Below are 20,568 nucleotides of genomic sequence, written 5' to 3'. Positions count from 1 at the left end.
AGGTAGGCAAGGTTACTTATCTCACCATGAACAGCAACTGGGAACTAATTCTAGTTTATATAAATACATGTCTCAAGGCTGCAACAGCATCCCAGCGGCGAGTTGACCCCGCTGTATGTAAATCTGTTAGTTTGTACATGTGGCACTGTGTGAGTGCGAGTATCTGAGTTTGTGAAGTGCATACCTGTGTGTGTGTCCATGTGTATCTGTGGGGGTTTGTGCAGTATGTGCACCTGTGTTAGCTGAGACCCTTTTACTGTCATTCATGTGTATCTCGCATGAAACAAAAGCACAGCCCTTTACAGAAAGGGGTTTTATTTAGTGAAACAGTGCCGATGTTACAAGCTGAAAAAATACAGCAGCTTCTGACAAGGCCCAGGTAACACATAATTTCACTAAATATTCACATGGCAGTAAAGTGGCGCGATTATGTCTGACAGGAGCTACGACACTATAGAAAGACCAGTATCCTACACAAATTACATGCGTCAGCATCTTGGAGCAACATAATCTCTAACGCAAAAGCAAAGTTGCACATGGAATGAACAATCCCACTGAGAAGTCCACTTGCCCGTGTCTCTGGGGTGGCTGCAACGCGCCACAGTACAAAACACCACCAACTCTCAGGGACTTGTTTTGTTTCACAAAGCAATTCAACCATGCATTTGGCACTCTAAATTAACATCCTGACACACATAAAACATACAAAAAAATTATCACAATTACAGTTTACCAAAAACATTGGCTGTACAACAACAGAGTACATCTTGAAAATAAAAACGCTATTAAAAAAAATACTTCAGCTGTTTTTTACAATACCGGCAAAATGTGTTTTAAGGTCCTGGCTGGACTATCTACTGTTCTCATCAGAATTGTAAATATCCCAGTCTGATCTGTACTTCAGTATATACTGCAATTATAATAAAAACTGAAGTTTTTTTTTAAAAGAACACTTACATTCCAAGTTTGGAAACTGGAACTTTAGCGGGGTGTCAGTTTGTGTTGTTCTGGAGGGGAAGAATGCCTAAAGAGGCAGATACAAGTTCTGTAGTTTTAAAAGATTCACGCCTGGCCCTAGAAGATTATAAGGAAAGGGGTCTCGCAGTAAGGTTAGTACTCAGTGCTATTTTGCTCTGTGTTGTGTGGCTGTCGACAGGTGTCCCAGCTAGAGTGAAAATCCTGCTCGAGTGATCAAACTGTAAGACAGTCTATACGACCACAGTCAAATCACCTCCACTTCTCTCCCTCAATTCTCTGCAAACTTCAAACGCCACTTCCTGCTACAGTCAGAGAAAACAACATTGCAAAAGATCGGTGACGTTCGTTTCCTACCGTGCGATGTCCCTCTTCAGTGTTACCGAAGAAGACGAGACTCGGCTACCACCACGTCAGGAGGATTAATTTGAATTACTTAATCCTTTAACCCTTTGCGACACAGCTAAACCGAGGAAGCCCAACTCCAGGAGCTGGTGAGCCACGGTCCTGATTTAAAGATGCCTTACTAACGTCAATGGTCTGTTAGACCAATCAAGTTGTTAACTGATCAGATGAACTAATTAAGAGCACAGGGGTGGAGTGGCTCTCCAGGAAGTGGAGTGGAGGACACGGAGCTAATTGATGGAACTGGTGTATTCCTATGGCTGGCTCCATTCTCACCTGGGTACTTGAGGCTTCTAGTGCGCTCACCAGAACAGGATACAGGTACAGGCAGCATCAGGAGGCAGAGCTGCAGAGAACTGACCTGTCCAGGGGCATGTGGACAGTGTGGACCTCTGTCCCTTAGAGCTGGTCTGCTCCCTTTGCTCTGGTTCCACAGGGCTTTGCTGACAAACATGTGAAAGGAAGGCAGTTACTTGGTCACAGGACCTTTGTAAATAGTGCAAAAATTACAAAACTGTGGCAAAATTCTGATTCTCCCTCCAAAGACAGACAAGAAGACGCAGAATCGCTTAAAAAACAGCCACAACAGGCGAGCTGTGCACAGCAGCATGCTTGCCTCAGCAAGTGTGGAAAGACAAACAATTGTGGAAAACTGCAGGGAGTTACACAGATATCAGCGGCGAAAGGAAGTGAAAATTTACAAGGTATACAGGTATACGTGATCTGCTCTCCGGGCTCTGTTTACCTCTCAAGTTTAGGTCTGCGAGAGGGTTACACAAGTCACACTCATTAGTTTGCCGATATGCTGATATTCAGAGAAGCAGGTCGAATCTATACACGCCCAGGATGTACATTACAAACAGCACCTCGCTACCGGACTCGAGCTGTCCCTTCGTGCTCCGGGTGGAGGAACACAGACGGCTTCGGTTTCAGCTGCCAGTATTCACTGTCACTTTCCATGCTGTTCAGGTACCGGAACATCACGGTTTTAGTTCAAATACTGAGCACAAAAGAAAGCAGGGATATTAGTTAAGGGCATAAAGAGATTTCAGCTATCACAGACTCCCACCTTCCACAGAACAAGCCTCAGTAGTATTTCATTGACAATGTTTATCTGCCTTGAGCTCGTACCGTTGCTTCAAAGAGAAAGACGGTGATAATACTATTTGAATTTCCAGCCTTTGAATGTTTCTCAGTACATTCTGCTATATTACATTAAAACAACGTCTTATATCTTAACATAACCTTCATAAAATAAATAATAATTTACAAGAAACAAAGTAATACTGGATATTTCCCATTTACTATACAATACTTCCTCCTGCTGTGCAGGAACGTCCTATAGCTCACAGGAAAGAGTCTTCAGGGAGACCTGGAAACCAAAGGGCAAGACAGTGGCCACTCCACTGTGGGGCAGGACTTTGCGTTACAGAGGAAAGTCTCTATGAGGGAAAAACATTGTAGAGTACATTTTAACTCGAATTGCTCTGTCCAGTGGGGCCTGGGGAAACAGCAGTTCAGACCCATATATGGGAGGGGGCGCCCCTTGCTCTCGTAGCGGCCCTGTTGGGGTGCTGTCTGAGTCCCATGTGTCCACCTGCGTGGCTCCAAGCTGCTCTGACTCCTTCATGCTTGCAATTGCTCAGGCAGCAAACCTCCCGGTTGCCCTGCGTGTGCGCTCCAGAAATGAAAAAAAAAAACATTATGCTCATCAGCAAACCAGCGCATCAGTGTTTTTTTCAATACCACAGAAAGTACCTGTTAAAGAAATCAGGGCAAATCTTCTTTTTTCTACCTCTTCCTTCTCTTTTCGCTTTTGTACAAGAGGCCCCAGAACGTACGGTTTTAAATCGGATCCTCTTAGGGTGCAAAAAAACCCAGCCTGAATGCCCAGCCAGTGCCAGTCTGGTTGAGCTGCACGATGCTGCGCTTAGCAGCTAATCTAAGGGCTGGCGGCCTGTGTGGTTGTTCACATCGGCAGTAGTCTCTCTTCTTCCTTCTTAAACCCAACATGGGCTAAACACAAAACTCTTCTCATACACACAGCAGCACAACGGAGACACCACACGTATCGACGTTACAGGAAAGAGTCCAGGCGCAGCTCTCTGTGCCCGACCAGAGCCACAGGGTAAACAGCTACACTCATCTCCACGTGCGACGCCCACAGCTGCTGCGATGCAAAGCAAAGGGCTTGGATGTTCGTCGTTTGGCCCCAGATCTGAAATCAACAGGTCTCCCATCGCGATGGGTTTGGCACTTTGCTCAGAAAGGCGAGTGGTATGGCAACGACTATTCGAAAGACATAAGGTTGGCTGGTATCTGCAAAGTCAAAGAGACAAAAACTCCCTTCAGTTACTGGAATACAATGCTTGTCTAATCAAACAACATGATCAGAATTCAGAGCAGGTTTCCTCTAACTTCACGCACCATCAGAGCGACCCTCAGAGCTAAGGACTGTAGCATGGAGGTGCAGCAACTTGCTCAGAGGCAGAGCGGAGAAGCCGTGTCCTTCACCGCTGGAACACCGAGCCTCGTAAACGCACTGGGAGAGCATTTCTGTAGTAGTGCTGAAGCCTGCTCAGGACAGGGATTCCCCGAGTACCCTAGCTGGGACAGCCATTAGCTGCTGTAATCCCAATCATCCAAACACAGCTGCACTCCATTCTGTTGTTACTCATGGCAAGACAGCAATAGCATAACCCTGAACCCCCCCCCCCCCCCTTGAACTCTTGACCTTTCGTACCTGCGGCCTGTTGCTCCTACAGGCGTCCTCCAGGTGCTTGTGCCAGATGATCGCCGAGAACCGAGAACCAGTCTGGAACTTGTAAACATTACCTGTGAAATAATTAAAAATGCAGCTGTATTGAAACACTTTATTTTGAAAGCATACCTGAGTCAGCAGGTGATTAATATTAATGTGTCTTTCTGGGGCTCCTCTGTGGCTCCTGGTAGTCAGGCCCCATTGTCCTCCTATATTCTGAACTCCCCCACCTGTGAAGGGTGAGCCCTGCTGTCCAGAGGGCGCTGTGTTCTCACCTTTCTCAGGGTCGTTGAGCTGGAAGATGTTGGGGTGCTCCGGGTCATCAGGCAGCACCACCATCCAGCCTGTTATGGAGATCTTTTTGCAGGGCGTGGATTTGTACTGCAAGAGGAGCAGAAGAGGAGCAGTCAGCCCACAGCCCTGCAGAACCACCAGGCTGACAAGGGGAACATGCCCCTAGGGTAAGGGGGCAAAGATACGAGGAAAAGGAACAGGCTGCGGGCAGAAGGACAGAAGATCCTGGCAGTTCTAGAAAGTACAGAGGGCTTAAAGGTACTGTATATAATACATTGTTCAGACAAACAGCTGCATAAAGAAAAGACAAAAAGGTGGAAGTCTCCTTACACGACCTTGTATTCCTTCACTGACATGTCCCAGGTCACCCAGTCTCCACCCCCCGATCACTGACACGCCCCAGGTCACCCAGTCTCCACCCCCCGATCACTGACACGCCCCAGGTCACCCAGTCTCCACCCCCCGATCACTGACACGCCCCAGGTCACCCAGTCTCCACCCCCCGATCACTGATGTCCCAGGTCACCCAGTCTCCACCCCCTGATCACTGACACACCCCAGGTAACCCAGTCTCCACCCCCTGATCACTGACACGTCCCCGTATACCCAGGCTCCACCCCCGATCACTGACACGCCCCTGGTCACTCAGTCTCCACCCCCCGATCACTGACACGCCCCAGGTCACCCAGTCTCCACCCCCTGATCACTGACACGCCCCAGGTCACCCAGTCTCCACCCCCCCATCACTGACACGCCCCCGGTCACTCAGTCTCCACCCCCCCGATCACTGACACGCCCCAGGTCACTCAGTCTCCACCCCCCCGATCACTGACACGCCGCAGGTCACCCAGTCTCCACCCCCCCATCACTGACACGCCCCCGGTCATCCAGTCTCCACCCCCCGATCACTGACATGCCCCAGGTCACTCAGTCTCCACCCCCCAATCACTGACACGCCCCAGGCCACCCAATCTCCACCCCCCGATCACTGACACGCCCCAGGTCACTCAGTCTCCACCCCCTGATCACTGATACGCCCCAGGTCACTCAGTCTCCACCCCCTGATCACTGACACGCCCCAGGTCACTCAGTCTCCACCCCCCGATCACAGACGTCCTAGGTCACCCAGTCTCCACCCCCTGATCACTGACATGCCCCAGGTCACTCAGTCTCCACCCCCCGATCACAGACGCCCCCGGTCACCCAGTCTCCACCCCCCGATCACTGACACCCCCCAGGTCACCCAGTCTCCACCCCCTGATCACTGACACGCCCCAGACCACCCAGTCTCCACCCCCTGATCACTGACACGCCCCAGACCACCCAGTCTCCACCCCCCCCCCATCATCGATACACCCCAGGTCACTCAGTCTCCACCCCCTGATCACTGACACGCCCCAGGTCACTGCCCCCCACAGGACTCACATGCTTTCTCTCTGTCGCTCTGAGGGCTTTTGCACCGAAGTAGGTGAGTGTGGAGCCGGAGAGAGTGATCCAGTAGCGGGTCCAGGAAGAAAGCTGAGGAAAGAACATCAATGGGATTAACGTGGAATCAGTAACATCTGATGGTGAAAACAGGGGGTTTATCTCCCTCACAGGAAGTGAGTGGAAGCAGACCCGTGTCACGTCACGGGGACAGTGTCCGAGCCCGTGGTCATTACACGCTCCCTCCAGCAGACCAGTCTCTGCTCTCCAGGTCCTGCTTTAACGTCCTGCCTGGAAGAGCTGATCCTTCACAAAGGCACTTGTTTATCTTTGCACACTTCCTTCATGGACACATGTACCTGTTTACTAAGAAACTATTTACATGCTTAGTAAACTTGACAGGGAAATTCTGATGCCTGATGCAACAGAGCAGGTTCGTTATCTCAGAGCCTGCGGGAACAAAAGTCATATCAGGGCCCCTTCCGTCCTGCAGAAGCAGGTTCCTCTCTGCGCCAGGAGTCCCATCCTGGTACTTCTGTTTGGAGGCCCTGGTAACAACTCACGTGGCACTCACAAAAATGTCTGAGGAAGGGAAAGTGAATACTTGTGGAGTCTCCTTTCCACGGAGCTCCATGACCATCGGACACCCCCGCCAACGAGCCACTCTTGCAACAGGCCTGCTCCCGAGCTTCCTGGTGAGGGACAACAGCTGAGCTGTGGGGTGGAGCAGAGAGCTGCAGCCTTACTGTGGGCTTTCTGCCTTCCTTCAGCAGAGTCTTCCTCTTCAAAGGGCCCTCCATGGTGATACTGCCTGCGTAGCTCAGGTTCACACCTGCAGGGCTGAGAGTGAGGGAGACATGGCAGTCAGGCCGAAGTCTGCAGATGAGCAATTCACCCACTGTACACAGAGTGATCACAGACGCAGGAGTAATGCTACCCATGTTGTAATGGGGATGTGTTCACCTCCCCTTAGGTGGACAGATGCCTGGCAGCTGCTTCTCTGCCAATCAAACAATTAAATCTGCTGTTTTTGTAGAGATTTTAAAATCTGTAGGAGGCCAGGGAATTACTAGACATCTTTGAAGGGATGAGCGATAATCTTGTTTTCCAAGTGCACAGGTAAGCAAGAAACCCCTGGCTCTGTATTGACGCACCGCACGGCAGTGAGGAAAAACTGCAGAAAATGCCCGGAACAGGGCAGCAAACTGTGCTGAGGAGTCCTGGTGTCGGTGTGCGAGAACAGCAGGGAGCCCAGGTGAGCTTCACACCTCTGTGCTGCGCACACGTCATCAGCAGTATTCTAGACCACGAGCCGCTTCACAAAGTACTTCAATAGTCATTTCTAATTGTTAAAAAATAAGGAACGTATGCCAAAGTTCAAGTTCATTTGTCATTCCAGCCAAGTATACAGTGGAATGAAATATCGTTCCTCCTGGTCCACGGTGCGATTACTGACAAGATACTGACATAGACAATGTAGACAGGACTAATAATACCAATATTATTAAATAAGATCATGCAAACTAAGCCAGTGTACACCGGAACAGAGGCAGTGCACACAGGATATACACATAGTGCATAAGTAAATTTAGTGTGAAAATGCATGGTATGGGATGTACATTTGGGACTGAGGGCATTTCCAAGGCAGTAACCCCTAGACAGCACTCTGTGGCCAAGCTGTTGCAGGGTGTAATGGCTGCTCAGCCGCCCAGTCCCGGTGAGAGGCGAGCGCAGGGCGGGTGTCTGTGCCACCTGCAGGCGGGTCTCCCTGTCTGTGCCACCTGCACGAGAGAGAGCCGTGCTGGCCAGGCATGCACAGGAACAGCAGGTCCCCCCCAACTGTACCTGTAAACGTAGCTGCGACTCCGGGGCGAATTTCGAGCCGGAACCCTCCAGTTGGGGCCCAGCGTGGCGTACATGCGGCCCCTGTTGGCAAATTCAAACGTCAGTCCGAAGCCCCTGGCCACTGTGGAGCAGAGCTCAACAGCGTGGTCATCACACAGAAACACAGCATCAGGACACGGGGGTGCACTGCTCCTTCAACCCCACGAGTCACTTACAGTACGTTTTCTCTCTTTGCAGAATTAATAACATAATTCATTAATTTATTAATTAACATTTATCACTATTGCAACAGCTCAATGGATCTGAAATTTTTAACTCGATTTTGAGAGAGAGCCGGAGGAAGAGGCCAGTCTACCTGCACGAGGAGGTGTGGCTTGGATTTCTCTCAGCTCTCCAGCTGAAATCCTGAAATCCAGCCGTTAGGGGCTGTCAGGTGCCTCTGAGAATTCATTTATACAGCTGCAAAACTGAACACGTCACCAGCTTTTACTGGACTCCGAAGTCCATCAATTACATCAGTAAGAACAAACCTGCTGGACTCACGACAACTAAACTAAATGTCACAGAAATGCAACAGGTTTGTTTTCAAAAGGCTTCCCTTATGCAAGCTGTCAAAAGGCCACTTGAGAGCTTCTGGGATAAACAGCTATCACACCAAAAACACAAGATTCATCAGATTCTAACTGTGGACAAGAGCAGAAACGGGAGTCTCTCCTGCGCCGGCCCTGAAGCAGCACAGAGGCAAGGCGGCTGGCAGGGTCGGGTCCAGACAAGGCGAGCTGGACAGGAATCCAGTACTTCAGAAGTACAGACACGCAGAAGAGACCTGCAGGGGCTTTTAAAAGTCCTCACCTTTCCACCCCCGACGACAGCTCCTCGCTGAACGAGCTCTCGCTGCTGCCTGCCGTCGGACACCGGCGGTTCGGGAAACAGGAGAGATTTTAAAGAACATCACGGGGGCAGCCGCTGTAACTCAAAACTACGTCTCACAGCGACCTTCACCGCATGAATTAACACCAACCCCCAGCACAGGCTGTGCAAACCCACCCCCTGGTACAGAACTATAATCTTCATCATATCAATGTTTCTCCTAAGGACTATATACTGGTTGTGTTGGCACAGGACTGATTATGGGAGAATCCATCACAGGGAACTTGGCGATGTGGAGTGCCCACAGCTGGCCTCATGCAGGTACTAGTGACCCACTAGGCTTCCTACTGCACCATACCAGAGGGTTTCCTGCCCTCTAGTGGCTGACAGAGGTAATGAGCAATCAAGGATAATCTCTCCGTCTTCGTCTGACCTAACCATCACATTTAGAACACAAGCATCATGATCACAGGGCTTCAGATTTCAGCATCACCTGTTTCTCCTGGTCCTGGTAAAACCTCAAGGATTCCTAATGGCATTCTGGCAAAATTAAAGGACAACAACAAAAACTCAAAAGCGCCACTGGAGTTTAAAAACCCTGTTTCCCCCGTCTCGAGCAGAGATGATGTTTAAAAACCCCGTTTCCCCCCGTCTCGAGCAGAGATGACGCAGCACAGCAGCCTCCAGCAGGAAGAGAGCGGTGTGCCGGCCTTACCGAGAGAGAGCCCGTTGGTGAACACCGAGCTGTGCGTGTGGTTCCTGGCCGGGCTGTGGGATTCCAGGAAGCTGTCGTCCAGGAGGTGCCTCGGCTTCTCCGTTGGGAAAGTGGCACTCTTGCTCTCCACCACGCTGAACTGGCACATCACACTGCAGAGCACAGACACGGCGGAGACACAACAGCTTCACCCAGCAGCACCGGTGGGGTGGGAGAGAGTTACACCAAGAGACACTACTGCTGGAGCAGTATTCTCGCTCAAGCAGCACACTGTGGATTCATCAGTTCTTTACTCGATTATTTATTCAAAGCAATATTAGGCCTTAAAAAGACTTGGAGGTTAGAATTTAAGGCTTGCGTTTTTACTAATGGTGAGACATGCAGCAGAGCAGAGAGCAGTTGAGGCCAGGACTGTATCGGATGGTAAATGTTGGCGTAGAGAAAACTGGGATCACTCACTTGTTGCCCAGGCTGTGGCTCTTCCTGTGCCGGGGCACGGGGGGGGTGGGCAGGTGGGCACCGACGGAGGTGTCAGGGCAGGTGGGCCGGCGGCTGAACCTCACTGAGGCCGTGACCTCCGAGGGGCCTGGGGGGAGAGTGGGGGCACAGGGCGTCAGACAACGCGCAGAATCAGGGGACACCCACACAGAGCGTGTCCTCACCCCAGCATGAGGCCTGCTCTCCGTTTCACAACGTAACTCTGCACAGCCTGGCCTCACAGTGGCTGCAGCTAGAACCTGTCTGCCCAGTTAGGGAAGCTCACAGAGCACAGTCCTCCTGGCAGGCCAGACCACTCACTGACTGCACCACAGCACAGCTCTCTAGGAACTCAGGACTGATAAACTTGTGTTAAGCTGAAAGCATTTCACTTGCAGTGAATTTAAGGGCAATGAAGCTCTTTTTTTCTAATGACTTCAGATGAATACGTGATAAACACAGACAAAACTTTGCTTTCTCAGTTTTATTAGCATAGCTTTTACCACCAAATCCCACCAGTTAAACTACTCTGAAGTGCAGAACAGAATCCCTACAAACCTCCTGACAAGTCCTCCTCTCCCCTCCCCTGCAGGCCAGGTTCCAGTGCTCCCGGATAATGACCCAGAGATGCAGAGAGAAATACGGCCCCTCTGTGCGCACTGGGCCCAATACTCATCAAGCCTACTCAGGAGGCACTTATATATAAAACAGATGCAGAGTGACTTCACAGACATGACTTAAAGCTTTGCAATGATCGGTTTCCTGAGTTAATGTACAGGAATTGTAAGACCGCCACTGGCCCATCCAGGGTACAATCATCTTAATTTACATCACAAGCCTTAAACACTGTTTTCCTACTATTGCATCGCGTCACAATGAAAACTAATTTGTGCTTCTGCCTGGTGTCCACACTGGTCCTGGTTAATAGCTTCTACAGACAGATCTCCCATCCTCCCCCAGATCCCCTTCCTAACCCTGAACCAATTATCTTCAGACATTATGGAGCTGAGAAAAATATTTTTCTAATGTTAACATTGTTAAAGTCTCCTGCAGAAAACATGTTCTGGTATCGCTGTAGCAGGCGTGGGTTACCTTGTTAGTAGACAACGCATGAAGCATCTGGCTTGTAAATTCCTGCTGTTCATGTGTACACCAGCTGCACATGAACATGCATATTCTCTCAGATTGTTTTGACTGGCATGAATAGTTAAAATAACAATATAGCCAAAAGGACCAAAGAGACACTCAGACGTCACAGAGCTCACACAAAAGTACCAGTAACACACCCACTTCGTGTGACAAAATAGATCTGACACAGCAAACAAGAAGAAACAAACTGTTCTCTGGAGGAAACCTTAGTCTGTCAGCATTCTCAGCGTGACAAGCAACTGTCCCTGACAATTAAACTGTATTTATTTTCTTTATGTACTTTTACAAACACAAAGGCTTTAAAAAGCCGAGCGCCGAGTGAGGCGAGAACTGAAGACCTAAAAAGGCTCTGCTGGCCGGGAGGCCGAAGAGGAAAACCCCCCGGAGCCGAGCACGCCCGGCCTGCTTCTCGTCGGTGATGGAAAGGATCCGGCTGCTCGACAGCAGGACTTGTGATCTGCAAGCTGCAGCTCTCTTCTCAGTGCCCAAGTCTGATGAAAGTGTCATGCATGCACGAACTCCAAGTTTCCCAGAGCAGATGACAATGTGCAGGACTCCAGCCTGTGGCCAGAAACCCTGCAGATCCCTGGAGTAACTGTCTCCATCTGGAGCTCAGGTCTGTTTAAAAGAGAAGAGTGCAGGTTCTGAGGTGTGACCTGGAGCTTCGATACCGGCACCTCAGTAGCATGCAAGCCAGTAAAAGATGAAGAAAATTAAAAGGCCAATAAAACAGAACAGGAACTGGGAACACAGTAAGACAAGGAACCAGACAAACTTTTCCATTTGACCCTGAAAGGTCTAATTGTGGGAGAGCAGCTCATAACTCATGTGGCTGAGAGTGCAACAGCACGAACAGAATCTGACCTCTCCTGCGTTACTGAGAATGCAAACTGAGGTCACGTTCCAGTTCAGGTACGTCTCCTGAGGGGTCCCCGAAGACCGGGCCGCAGTGAAGAACAAGCCTACGACAGGAAACGTGCTTCACTAGTGCTGCTGCTTTTCTCGGTGTCTAATTTAAAGGCGCTTCAATGCTGAGGCTGCTCTAACAGTGACAATCACTTCCAAGAGAATACCACCCCCCTTGTGCTGTCTCAATGACAGCAGGAGTCCTGGGGTCCCCCCTTAGCCCCCCCGATACCCTAAACAGCTCCACACGTCTCACGTCTGCGCCCCCGTGGCTGGGATGTTCTTACCCAACAGCCATGTGCCGGCGCTGCCAGGTTTCCACAGCCCACGAGGCAAAGTGGAGCCCTGTGCAACTCCCCTCCGACACCCTGACGGAAACTACAGGTCATATACAAGATAACTGCATTTATATACTGTACACACATACAGCATTAATGTCTAGAATAATTTATATTCTAGTTTTTTCCTCCATCCAGTGTGGTGAGAAATAAGGTGAGGCCACTGAAGCACTGTTCCAAATTTTTCATGACTGCAGATTAATGCACTGAAAATGCTTATGAATGCTCTTATGATATATGAAAAGGGATGTTTTTTTCCCAAAATGAATGATGTTTTAATCTCCTTCCCAAGGGATGCAGTGAGATCGGTGCACAGTTAAAATGGGACAGTCCATAGGTGTGGAGTCTGGGGCCTCAGGGGCCTCGAATCAGTGCAGAGTCTGACTTCAGGCGAGTCTGACATTTTTATTACGAAGTATAAACTACTGCTTATGGTTGACTAGCTTGGCAAAGACCTCACATCCTACTGTTTTAATGAAGATCATTGCTGCAATTATCCCTGTTTATAAGAAAGCTTACTTCATTCCAAATACTTTTCCAAATACATAAATACGCTAAACCACACAATGCGATTAAACATTCCACATCTGGGCCCTGCTATGGTTTTACCACACCAGTACCGTGCTTGTAATATGCTTTACCTTCACTTGCATCAAGCATTGCTGTACCTCTGCTTTAGCTCTCATGTTGTTACCGTGATTTCCCTGCGCTTACCAGAACATACCGCAGTAATCGTGTACACTAACAGGCCACCATATTAGGAGGCGGAGGCAGAGCTAATATTAAGCAGCGAGAAACTGACTTCCAGTGCCTTCCCTGGCCAGAACCCAGTCTCCATCCGGCAGAGAGCTAGGGGAACTGCAGTCTGATCCCAGATGCCAGAGTTCTCCTCCCGCCTCTGCTGAAGGTGATCCAGCCGGAAGAGTGGGATGAGATCAGACCAAAGATACTTGGAAACCTTGTGGGACACAGGCCTGTCCTGTTCAGGCTGTTGCTGCAGCTCACAGAGGTCCAGCCGGTCTTATTTTGGTCAGTGAGTATATCAGGGAAGGCGCACTCACAGAGAAACTGCTAAGGTTTCGCTTCATAAGCGCTTGTGCATTTTCAGGTTTGTTCCTGATTTAAGCAGCACGACACCAGTTATTTCTTTATTGAAGAAAAAAGCATATCACCATTAATTTACAACTGTTTATAAATTTTGGCTACTTCAATTACAGAAGGTTATTTTCCACAGCTGCAGGGAAAACAATATTCCTAGAAATCCGGTTAATTGGGATTGTGCTGAGCTGCAAGATTAGACCAAGTTTATGACCACTCTTTTCCCACAGGATGCAAGCACGTGTTGCACTTTCACGCAAACAGAGCAGCTTTCTCCAGCCAGCACATGGCAACAATGAAGCTTCGACCACAACTGCACTATTATATCATAAACCTTGTTCAAAGAGCAGGAGAAGCACTACTGGGTGCAGCTCAGGCAGACAGATGGAGCAGAGCGAGCTCATTCACACTGAAATTACACACTACAGCCAACCACTTCAGATCTGCCCATACAGAGGCAGATCTATACTGTACTGTACAGAGGCACATCTTTACAGTACTATACAGAGGGTGCCTGGAAGGCCAGGTGGCCCATTCAAATGGAATGAACACTGTGCACTGTGGATGAGTTACATACTGTACACATGACAAGCCTGGCACTGTGGAACAGCAGCATCGCCCAGCTGAGGTCGCGGTCATCACTACTTTCCACCAGAGGGCTCTCTGCGCTCTCCTACCTCAGCCCCCTCAGCTGTGAGCTGCTGCTGTCTGCTGGAACGCGCTCACGATGGGCTCATTGCTACAGATACCAGATGTCACTGATTGACGGTGCACAGTCTTCATGAAAGCTGCATTTTTATTTGCACCAACTAATTTTATTAGGACCCCGCATTGACTGTATGTGCTTAGACTATACATAGCCTGATACAGTGTACGGCGCCCTCAACAGCTATTTTCCAACAGTTTCTACTTGTAAAAGACCATGCAAAACAGCCAAATCCAAAATACGTGGGCACGTACATTCCTTTTGCATTTAAATCAAATAAAAAGCTGTTTTCCATATTGAACTAGCAGATTTTGACTATAACAGCTTGACAAATTACATCACATTTTATATTCCGCTCTGCTGACAAGAAAGCTGGACTCGAATTTAACACTACAGCCTCTCATGATCTCATCATTAGAAACTTCCTCCAAAAGCATTAAAATAACAGTTTCTGCAACATCTTTGCTGGAATCAATAAAATGTCATTTTGTTTTGCTTTGGCAACTGAGCAACACTACCTCACTCATTTGGCAAAATCAGATTGAAGCTGTTGATTGTGCTGAAAGCTTTGCTCTGACTCTGTGCAAAAGGTGCCCTGGCTCAGTCTTTTGCACAATCAAGTGTTAGTGTGACTCTCCGCCTGCAAACACATCACTTTTTTATATTCTGAAATGTTTGTTATTCTATTGTACTGTATTATAACCCTTCGTTTCATTTTTATAACTACTGTATAGTACGATGCTTTTTGCTGTATAATATATTAATTATATAGAATTTGCAAATGGTTAATTGTGGTTAATCCTGTACACATACAGCTTCTACACAACATAGGTTTCCACAGTTTAGCAATTGTGTTGCATTTAAATCACCTGCAAAGGCATCAGCAAAATCAATACATCTAAAGCACTTCTTGTAACAGTAACTGACCACAGGGACAAGAGGAAGATATGTGATGCAGGTGAACAGTTTGGGTTTACAAATAACTGCTGAAACCCACAAGCTTCTTGTTATTTAATCTTAAAGGCTAAAAATGAAACTTTATACATGCTATACAGGTATAAATACAAAGCTCTGATAAACTACATCTTTCATTACTAACATGCAATCAATTACTAAGTGCTCAATGATTAGGAGATGAATGGTGCTTTTGAATTCCTCTGCTTACATCCACAAAAATGTGAGGTTCTCGGTATAGAGTTACATCTTTTATAAGCACATCACTGCTCCATCCTGATTCTATTTGGTGGTGATGACTGTCAGGTTCGTATTTGTCAGAAGATAAATTCACATCTGCCTAGTGTCCTTTTCTTGAACTCATTGTCTGAACTTCATCCCAAGCTGTACAGTATAATAACACCTAATGTTTGGTGTTTGTTAAGTACTGAATACTGATATAATAGATATACTGCATAATAGATGCCCTATTTGAGCAGACGCTTGAACAGCTCTTTTTGTCTATAAGTGCTGGCAGCCCCAAGACATACTGAGTAAAAGTCCCACTTCTCTCAAAATGACCTTGCAATTAGGGCATGAGTAAAAAAAATAAAAACAGAGTCTATTTACCAGTTACCAGGACAACATCTGCAAACAAATTCCATAAGTGAATCGGACTCACCCGTATTGTTAGTGAAGAATTAGATGGAAAATTAGAGATTGTGGTAAAAAGAGCAAAGAGACCAAGGCAATCGCTCGGCTGCCTTTGTTTCTGAAGCTTGGTGCACTTTTTAAAATTCCCAAAACACCACTGCAGCGGCCCAGAGCCCTGGGCTGGGAAGAGAGCGTGCGTGCGTGCGTGCGTGCGTGCGTGCGTGCGTGCGAGAGAAAAATGTGGGGTAATTCCCCCAGTTTTTCACTCCGATCCCAGGGAGCTGCCTCTCTGTTCCCGGTCAAAACGGAAAGCGCAGCCATCCGGGGAAACCGTCTGCTGGGATCCCCGCTCCGCGGAGGCCGTTCCATACTTCCAGCCGCTGGAACGAATGACCGGTTGCACTTCCAGCCAAACATCCGGCAGCTGACGGATCAGACCTGGGGAACACACTGGAGCGCTCCTAACCCTTTCAACATCAATCCCAGCGTCAGGGCTCTCGACCACGGCACTGCAGAAATAACGGCTACAGGCTGGGAGCCCTGTGGCAGGTCCCATTCCCACAGCCTGCACAACTACCTTCATTACTGAGCTGACTGTCACACTTAGGGCCCCAGACATGGAGCCACGGAGGTCCAGGGCGCTTCAGTCTTCAGGAAGCTCAAGAAGCTTCAGGAAGCTCAGGGATGAAACTGGTAGACTTCTTCACACACCTACAGTTTGTCCCTCCACATGCTAATACCAAAAGCAACTTCCAATTATATCCTGTCTATACCCAGAAGGTCAGGAGCACAAACCGGCAACAGAACTGCAGGGTTAATTGAGTGCTGCTTGACATGGGCATGGGCAGGGAGCGAGGGCTAGTCTCAGGCCTCTGGGGTCAGGTATATTGTGCGGAAATGAGTTCTCAGTTTCTCTGGAAGGTGGTGAGTGAGTCCGCAGCATTGACTCCAGCCCTGGGGGGCAGCCCAGAGAACAGTCGGGCCTGGACCTGCTGCCTTGGTGCCCTAGTGGGGCCACAAGACCAGGCAGAGGTCAGGCGGTATGCCGGCCCCACTCCCTTTCGAAGCCCTGTAGGCCAGCACCAGGGATTGAGCCTGCTGTGGGCCGTGACTGCAGCCAGCGCGGGGGGGGGAAACAAGAGAGAGATTTGGGACATGGGTGGGCTGCAGCACTCTGTACGAGCTGGAGTGATCAGATGGTAATTATTCACAAAATAACTGCATGGGATCCTAAAGTAAACGAAAGCTTGCCAACACATGTCCTGCCTGATATTTTGCAGGAATTGTTAGAAGACGGCTTTGGTGTACTTAATTGGGGATCAATTAAAGAAAAGACACAGATTATTGCAGGCTCAGCTGCATATGTAACCTAATTATAATTCCTGTTAACAGCTCTCAATCTCAAACAAGTTTCTCCGGGTTGATGGGGGATCAGCTTTTAGTACTGAATGGAGATCATCTGTGTTTCAGAGACTGTGGCACAAGAACAGCCTCGCAGACGAAGTTAAAGTGAGATGTGCCATCAGGCTGACAGCCAGACAGAGTTTTACTAGCTGGTTGTAAGGATAGAGCCTCCCTTCTGAGCTGTGCATTTTTATTTGTTTTCTTTCGGCTCGCTCTCAGAAGCCAAACCGCACTTCCCTTCCAAATCGAACATGTAATGATTTAAGCAGTCCAACATTCGCCCCTTTTCAAAGCCCTGCAATAACTCTTGTGTTGCCTGGCTTCGTAGGTAGGCAATGACTTCATTCTTCCATTGCAAAAGTGCTTCAAAACAGGGCACGCTCTGTGAAGTTATTAACCACGCGGCTCCCCAGCGAAATGCTGCCCCACCTCCCACAGCGAGAGCCCCAGCCAGGATGTGGGGAACTTCAGACCGCCGAGTTCAATCCCGGATCCGGACTGAAGCATGTTGATGAGGTGACGACACCGCTAACGTCAGCCGACGATCAGCTCAGCACAGCTGCCTGATACACCCAGGGTTTAAAAGCACTCAGTCAAGATAACAAAAATCAGTAACTGCTGCTAGAGATTTGAATAGCGGAGTGAAAGGCCACAAAAATCACCTTGAGTCTTCATTTAAAGCTTTTGTGAAAGGAGCAGGAAGAAGCAAGCTGAGATTTTTGTGAACTACAGTAGCAGCCTGCTACAGGCTAAAAGGTCTCTGTCATGCTGGTGCCAGGCCATCTGAGGACTTCAATTAGTTTTGCTTTCTGTTGCAGAAGGGCGTTACCTTACCTGCCAGGTCTTCCTTTGAGGACACCAGCCGTGGGGAGCTGTTCCCTGGCTCGATCTTCAGAGACAACCTGCAACACAGGATGCGGGTCCCAGTCAGCACAGAGCGCAGCAGGCGGCACACCTGCCCAGGTAGCCTGGCCACATGGCGAGATGGGTGTCTGTGCTCAAGGTGTGAGCAGTGGGGTCAGATGCTGAAAACTTCACAAACACGGAACCATCTAACATCAGAAAATCCAATGATTTCCACACACAAAACAAATCAAAATACAGAAAATGCTTATTGTTACAGGGTGTCTACTGGCGTCCCTTGGACTCATGTAGGCGGCTCAACACTCTATTGCTCTTTAAAGAGAATTACAAACATGCATTCCAAACTCACAGCTTGTAAAATTGTTTTTTAGAAAACATGTGCGTGTACAGTAAACGTGCATTTCTAGGAGTATGTGCCAACTGTTTATTTTGTGAGGAAAACAAAAGCCTGCTGGGATCTGAGGACTGAGCACAAAAGACTAGGAAACATCTGCTAAAGCGCTATTGTCCAGGATCGACTGCAACCCTGGAAGGGAACCTGAAACCCAGTCCTTCAAGTGCAGTCTGTATTCTGCCCCCGTTGGGCTGTGTGTGTTCTCTCCGCATTCGGTCATTGTGTTCAGTTGTGTGTGTGCGGAGTACCATGTTTCAACTCCCAGAATCACTTGGGTCCTGTTCTTTAAGAAGCAAAAGAAGAAAATGCAATGAAAGCACTGTGTGATGGGAGAACATTAAGTGTCTTTAAAACTCCCACGGAGATAATGTGACAAGGAAGAAATACAAAAAAAAAGAAATAATCCAAATCCCTCATCAGGACATTTGCCAATTCTTTATTTTCTTCTGTAATAGACGGCTTTGTGCACTCCACACTGGAGCTCCTACACAGAGTGAGGCCAACACTTGAGGCCAAGCGTTGCAAGAAAACGCTTTCTGTCTTCTGTGCGTGGGCATGATGGAACTGATACCAGCCACCTGGTATTATGGAAAGCTTGATAACACACGATAACAAGTGTGCACATGCATGCTGGCACCCCCTTGTGAATCCACATGCGTGCGCTGCACAGCCTGAGTCACGCCTGACAGCCCTGTGCCAGCTCACGTCTTTACTGCGGTCCTTGATGCCTGCAAATGACGCGCCCAGACCCCGCACTCGGAATGCCAGCTCCCAGTCTGCTTTTGCGCTTCCGCAGGAAATTGATATTGGATGCCTGCCGTTTCGGAAGGTTTTGCTTTAAAGAACAATGTAATTTCATTGGAAACAACATACAAATGCGCAATGCTGTTTACAAGCGTAGACCAGCTGCAGAAATGATGACTTCGCCATGCATCTCAAACCACAGCTCTCATCTTTGAACACTCTTCCCATGCAAATTGTGGCTGTGCATTGCGCCTGTCAAGGCCTCTAAAACCATTTGCACTTCTGCAGGGACGTTTTAAGTCTAAATTTCATTTCAGTGGCACTGTGTACTTTTATGAGCAGAGTAAAGAGAAGCACAGAAGCATTGCAGTGTTTCATTGGTGCTGGTCTGCTGGAATTAATGGATTGGCTTCAAAAGTGTTAATAAGAATGCACTTTTCCCCACATTTGACATTTTACCAAAAAAAAGAATAAGTTTCTTGGCAAAGCATTTGCTCTGAGTTGTCAAACCTTGAAGTGTCTAGAATACTAAACAAAATCAAGAGATGTGCAGACAGGAACCTGTAAGACATGAAATGACATCCAGTGAACTCAGGACTGCCAGCTCTTATTTCTCCTGGTTCAGCCTGGTCTCAGACACAACCTGATGCTGAAATAAAGAGCCTGCAGGCAACAGAACTGTACCCTTTATCTGAAGAGTAAATGGTTTTAAATGTTTTACGCTACAATTATAATGTTTCTCATCTTGACTGCTGAGAGAGAGGCAGGGAGCATCAGGCCAGTGAAAGCGTTTTCTGTAGTAACAAGTAATCAGTAGTGTCTCAGTGCCTGTCTCTGCAGTAATAAGTATGATCAGTGGTGTCTCAGTGTCTTTCCCTGCAGTAATAAGTATGATCAGCAGTGTTTCAGTGTTTTTCCCTGCAGTAATAAGTATGATCAGCGGTGTTTCAGTGTCTTTCCCTGCAGTAATAAATATGATCAGCGGTGTTTCAGTGCCCTTTTCTGGTTATTTCTTAACATACGGGAGTTTGGAGAGGGCCAATGCACTGCAGTGCTTATAAAAATTAAAAGATAAGTTACAGCAAGTCAGAGTGAAGCAGAGTTTGGGTTCCACAAACATTCCTGTAGAAAACAGAGCGTGGGTATTCCACAGTACCCAGAGGCATGACCCGGGCACTGCTGGGCTCCATGCACAGTGTAATTCTTACTGTGCGCTTGAGGCAAACGCTAATTACTGATCGTTTCTAAATCCACACAGTGCTTATAACCAAGCATGAACTGTAAAGCACTTGCATCCTCCCATGTTAAATATGGCTTTCAGTAAGTGAACATTTCCAATTTAACTTCCAGCAGATGCCAATTACTGCTTGCATGCTCACAGAATAACAGCTTTTTAAATGCCTCCTTTATATCCACATTAATGACAATTTAAATTCCAAAAACTTCACTCTGCGTTTCATGTTCAAAGGTCTGAGAATCTCAGATTTTTTTGTGCAAAGGAGCCAACATAACTGCCTATTCAGCATTTTGGGTGTGAGGGCAGAACAGACTTTTCCATTTGGGGAGGTGGGACAGCTGAAGCAGAAGTCTTCATTTTCAGAAAGTATGACT

The 20,568-nt window shown here is 48.1% G+C and overlaps 1 protein-coding gene across 1 annotated transcript in view; it reads right to left on the bottom strand.

The window, feature by feature from the left end:
- Positions 1-298: 298 nt before the first annotated feature.
- Positions 299-20,568, bottom strand: part of ralgps1 (Ral GEF with PH domain and SH3 binding motif 1) — a 148,985-nt gene continuing 128,715 nt past the window's right edge. Inside the window, exons 11-20 of the mRNA XM_088940418.1 lie at positions 17,790-17,857; positions 9,750-9,876; positions 9,291-9,442; positions 8,558-8,606; positions 7,706-7,786; positions 6,607-6,700; positions 5,861-5,953; positions 4,417-4,522; positions 4,124-4,215; positions 299-3,699 (exon numbers count right to left, since the gene is read on the bottom strand). Of these exons, the coding sequence (XP_088796544.1) occupies positions 3,670-3,699; positions 4,124-4,215; positions 4,417-4,522; positions 5,861-5,953; positions 6,607-6,700; positions 7,706-7,786; positions 8,558-8,606; positions 9,291-9,442; positions 9,750-9,876; positions 17,790-17,857 (892 nt within the window). The 3' untranslated portion in view covers positions 299-3,669. The remainder of the gene's footprint in view (positions 3,700-4,123; positions 4,216-4,416; positions 4,523-5,860; positions 5,954-6,606; positions 6,701-7,705; positions 7,787-8,557; positions 8,607-9,290; positions 9,443-9,749; positions 9,877-17,789; positions 17,858-20,568) is intronic.

This window comes from Atractosteus spatula, chromosome 23, assembly GCF_055471065.1.
Source record: "Atractosteus spatula isolate fAtrSpa1 chromosome 23, fAtrSpa1.hap1, whole genome shotgun sequence".
Taxonomy (NCBI): domain Eukaryota; kingdom Metazoa; phylum Chordata; class Actinopteri; order Semionotiformes; family Lepisosteidae; genus Atractosteus; species Atractosteus spatula.
This window is presented reverse-complemented; position numbering and strand designations above follow the sequence as displayed.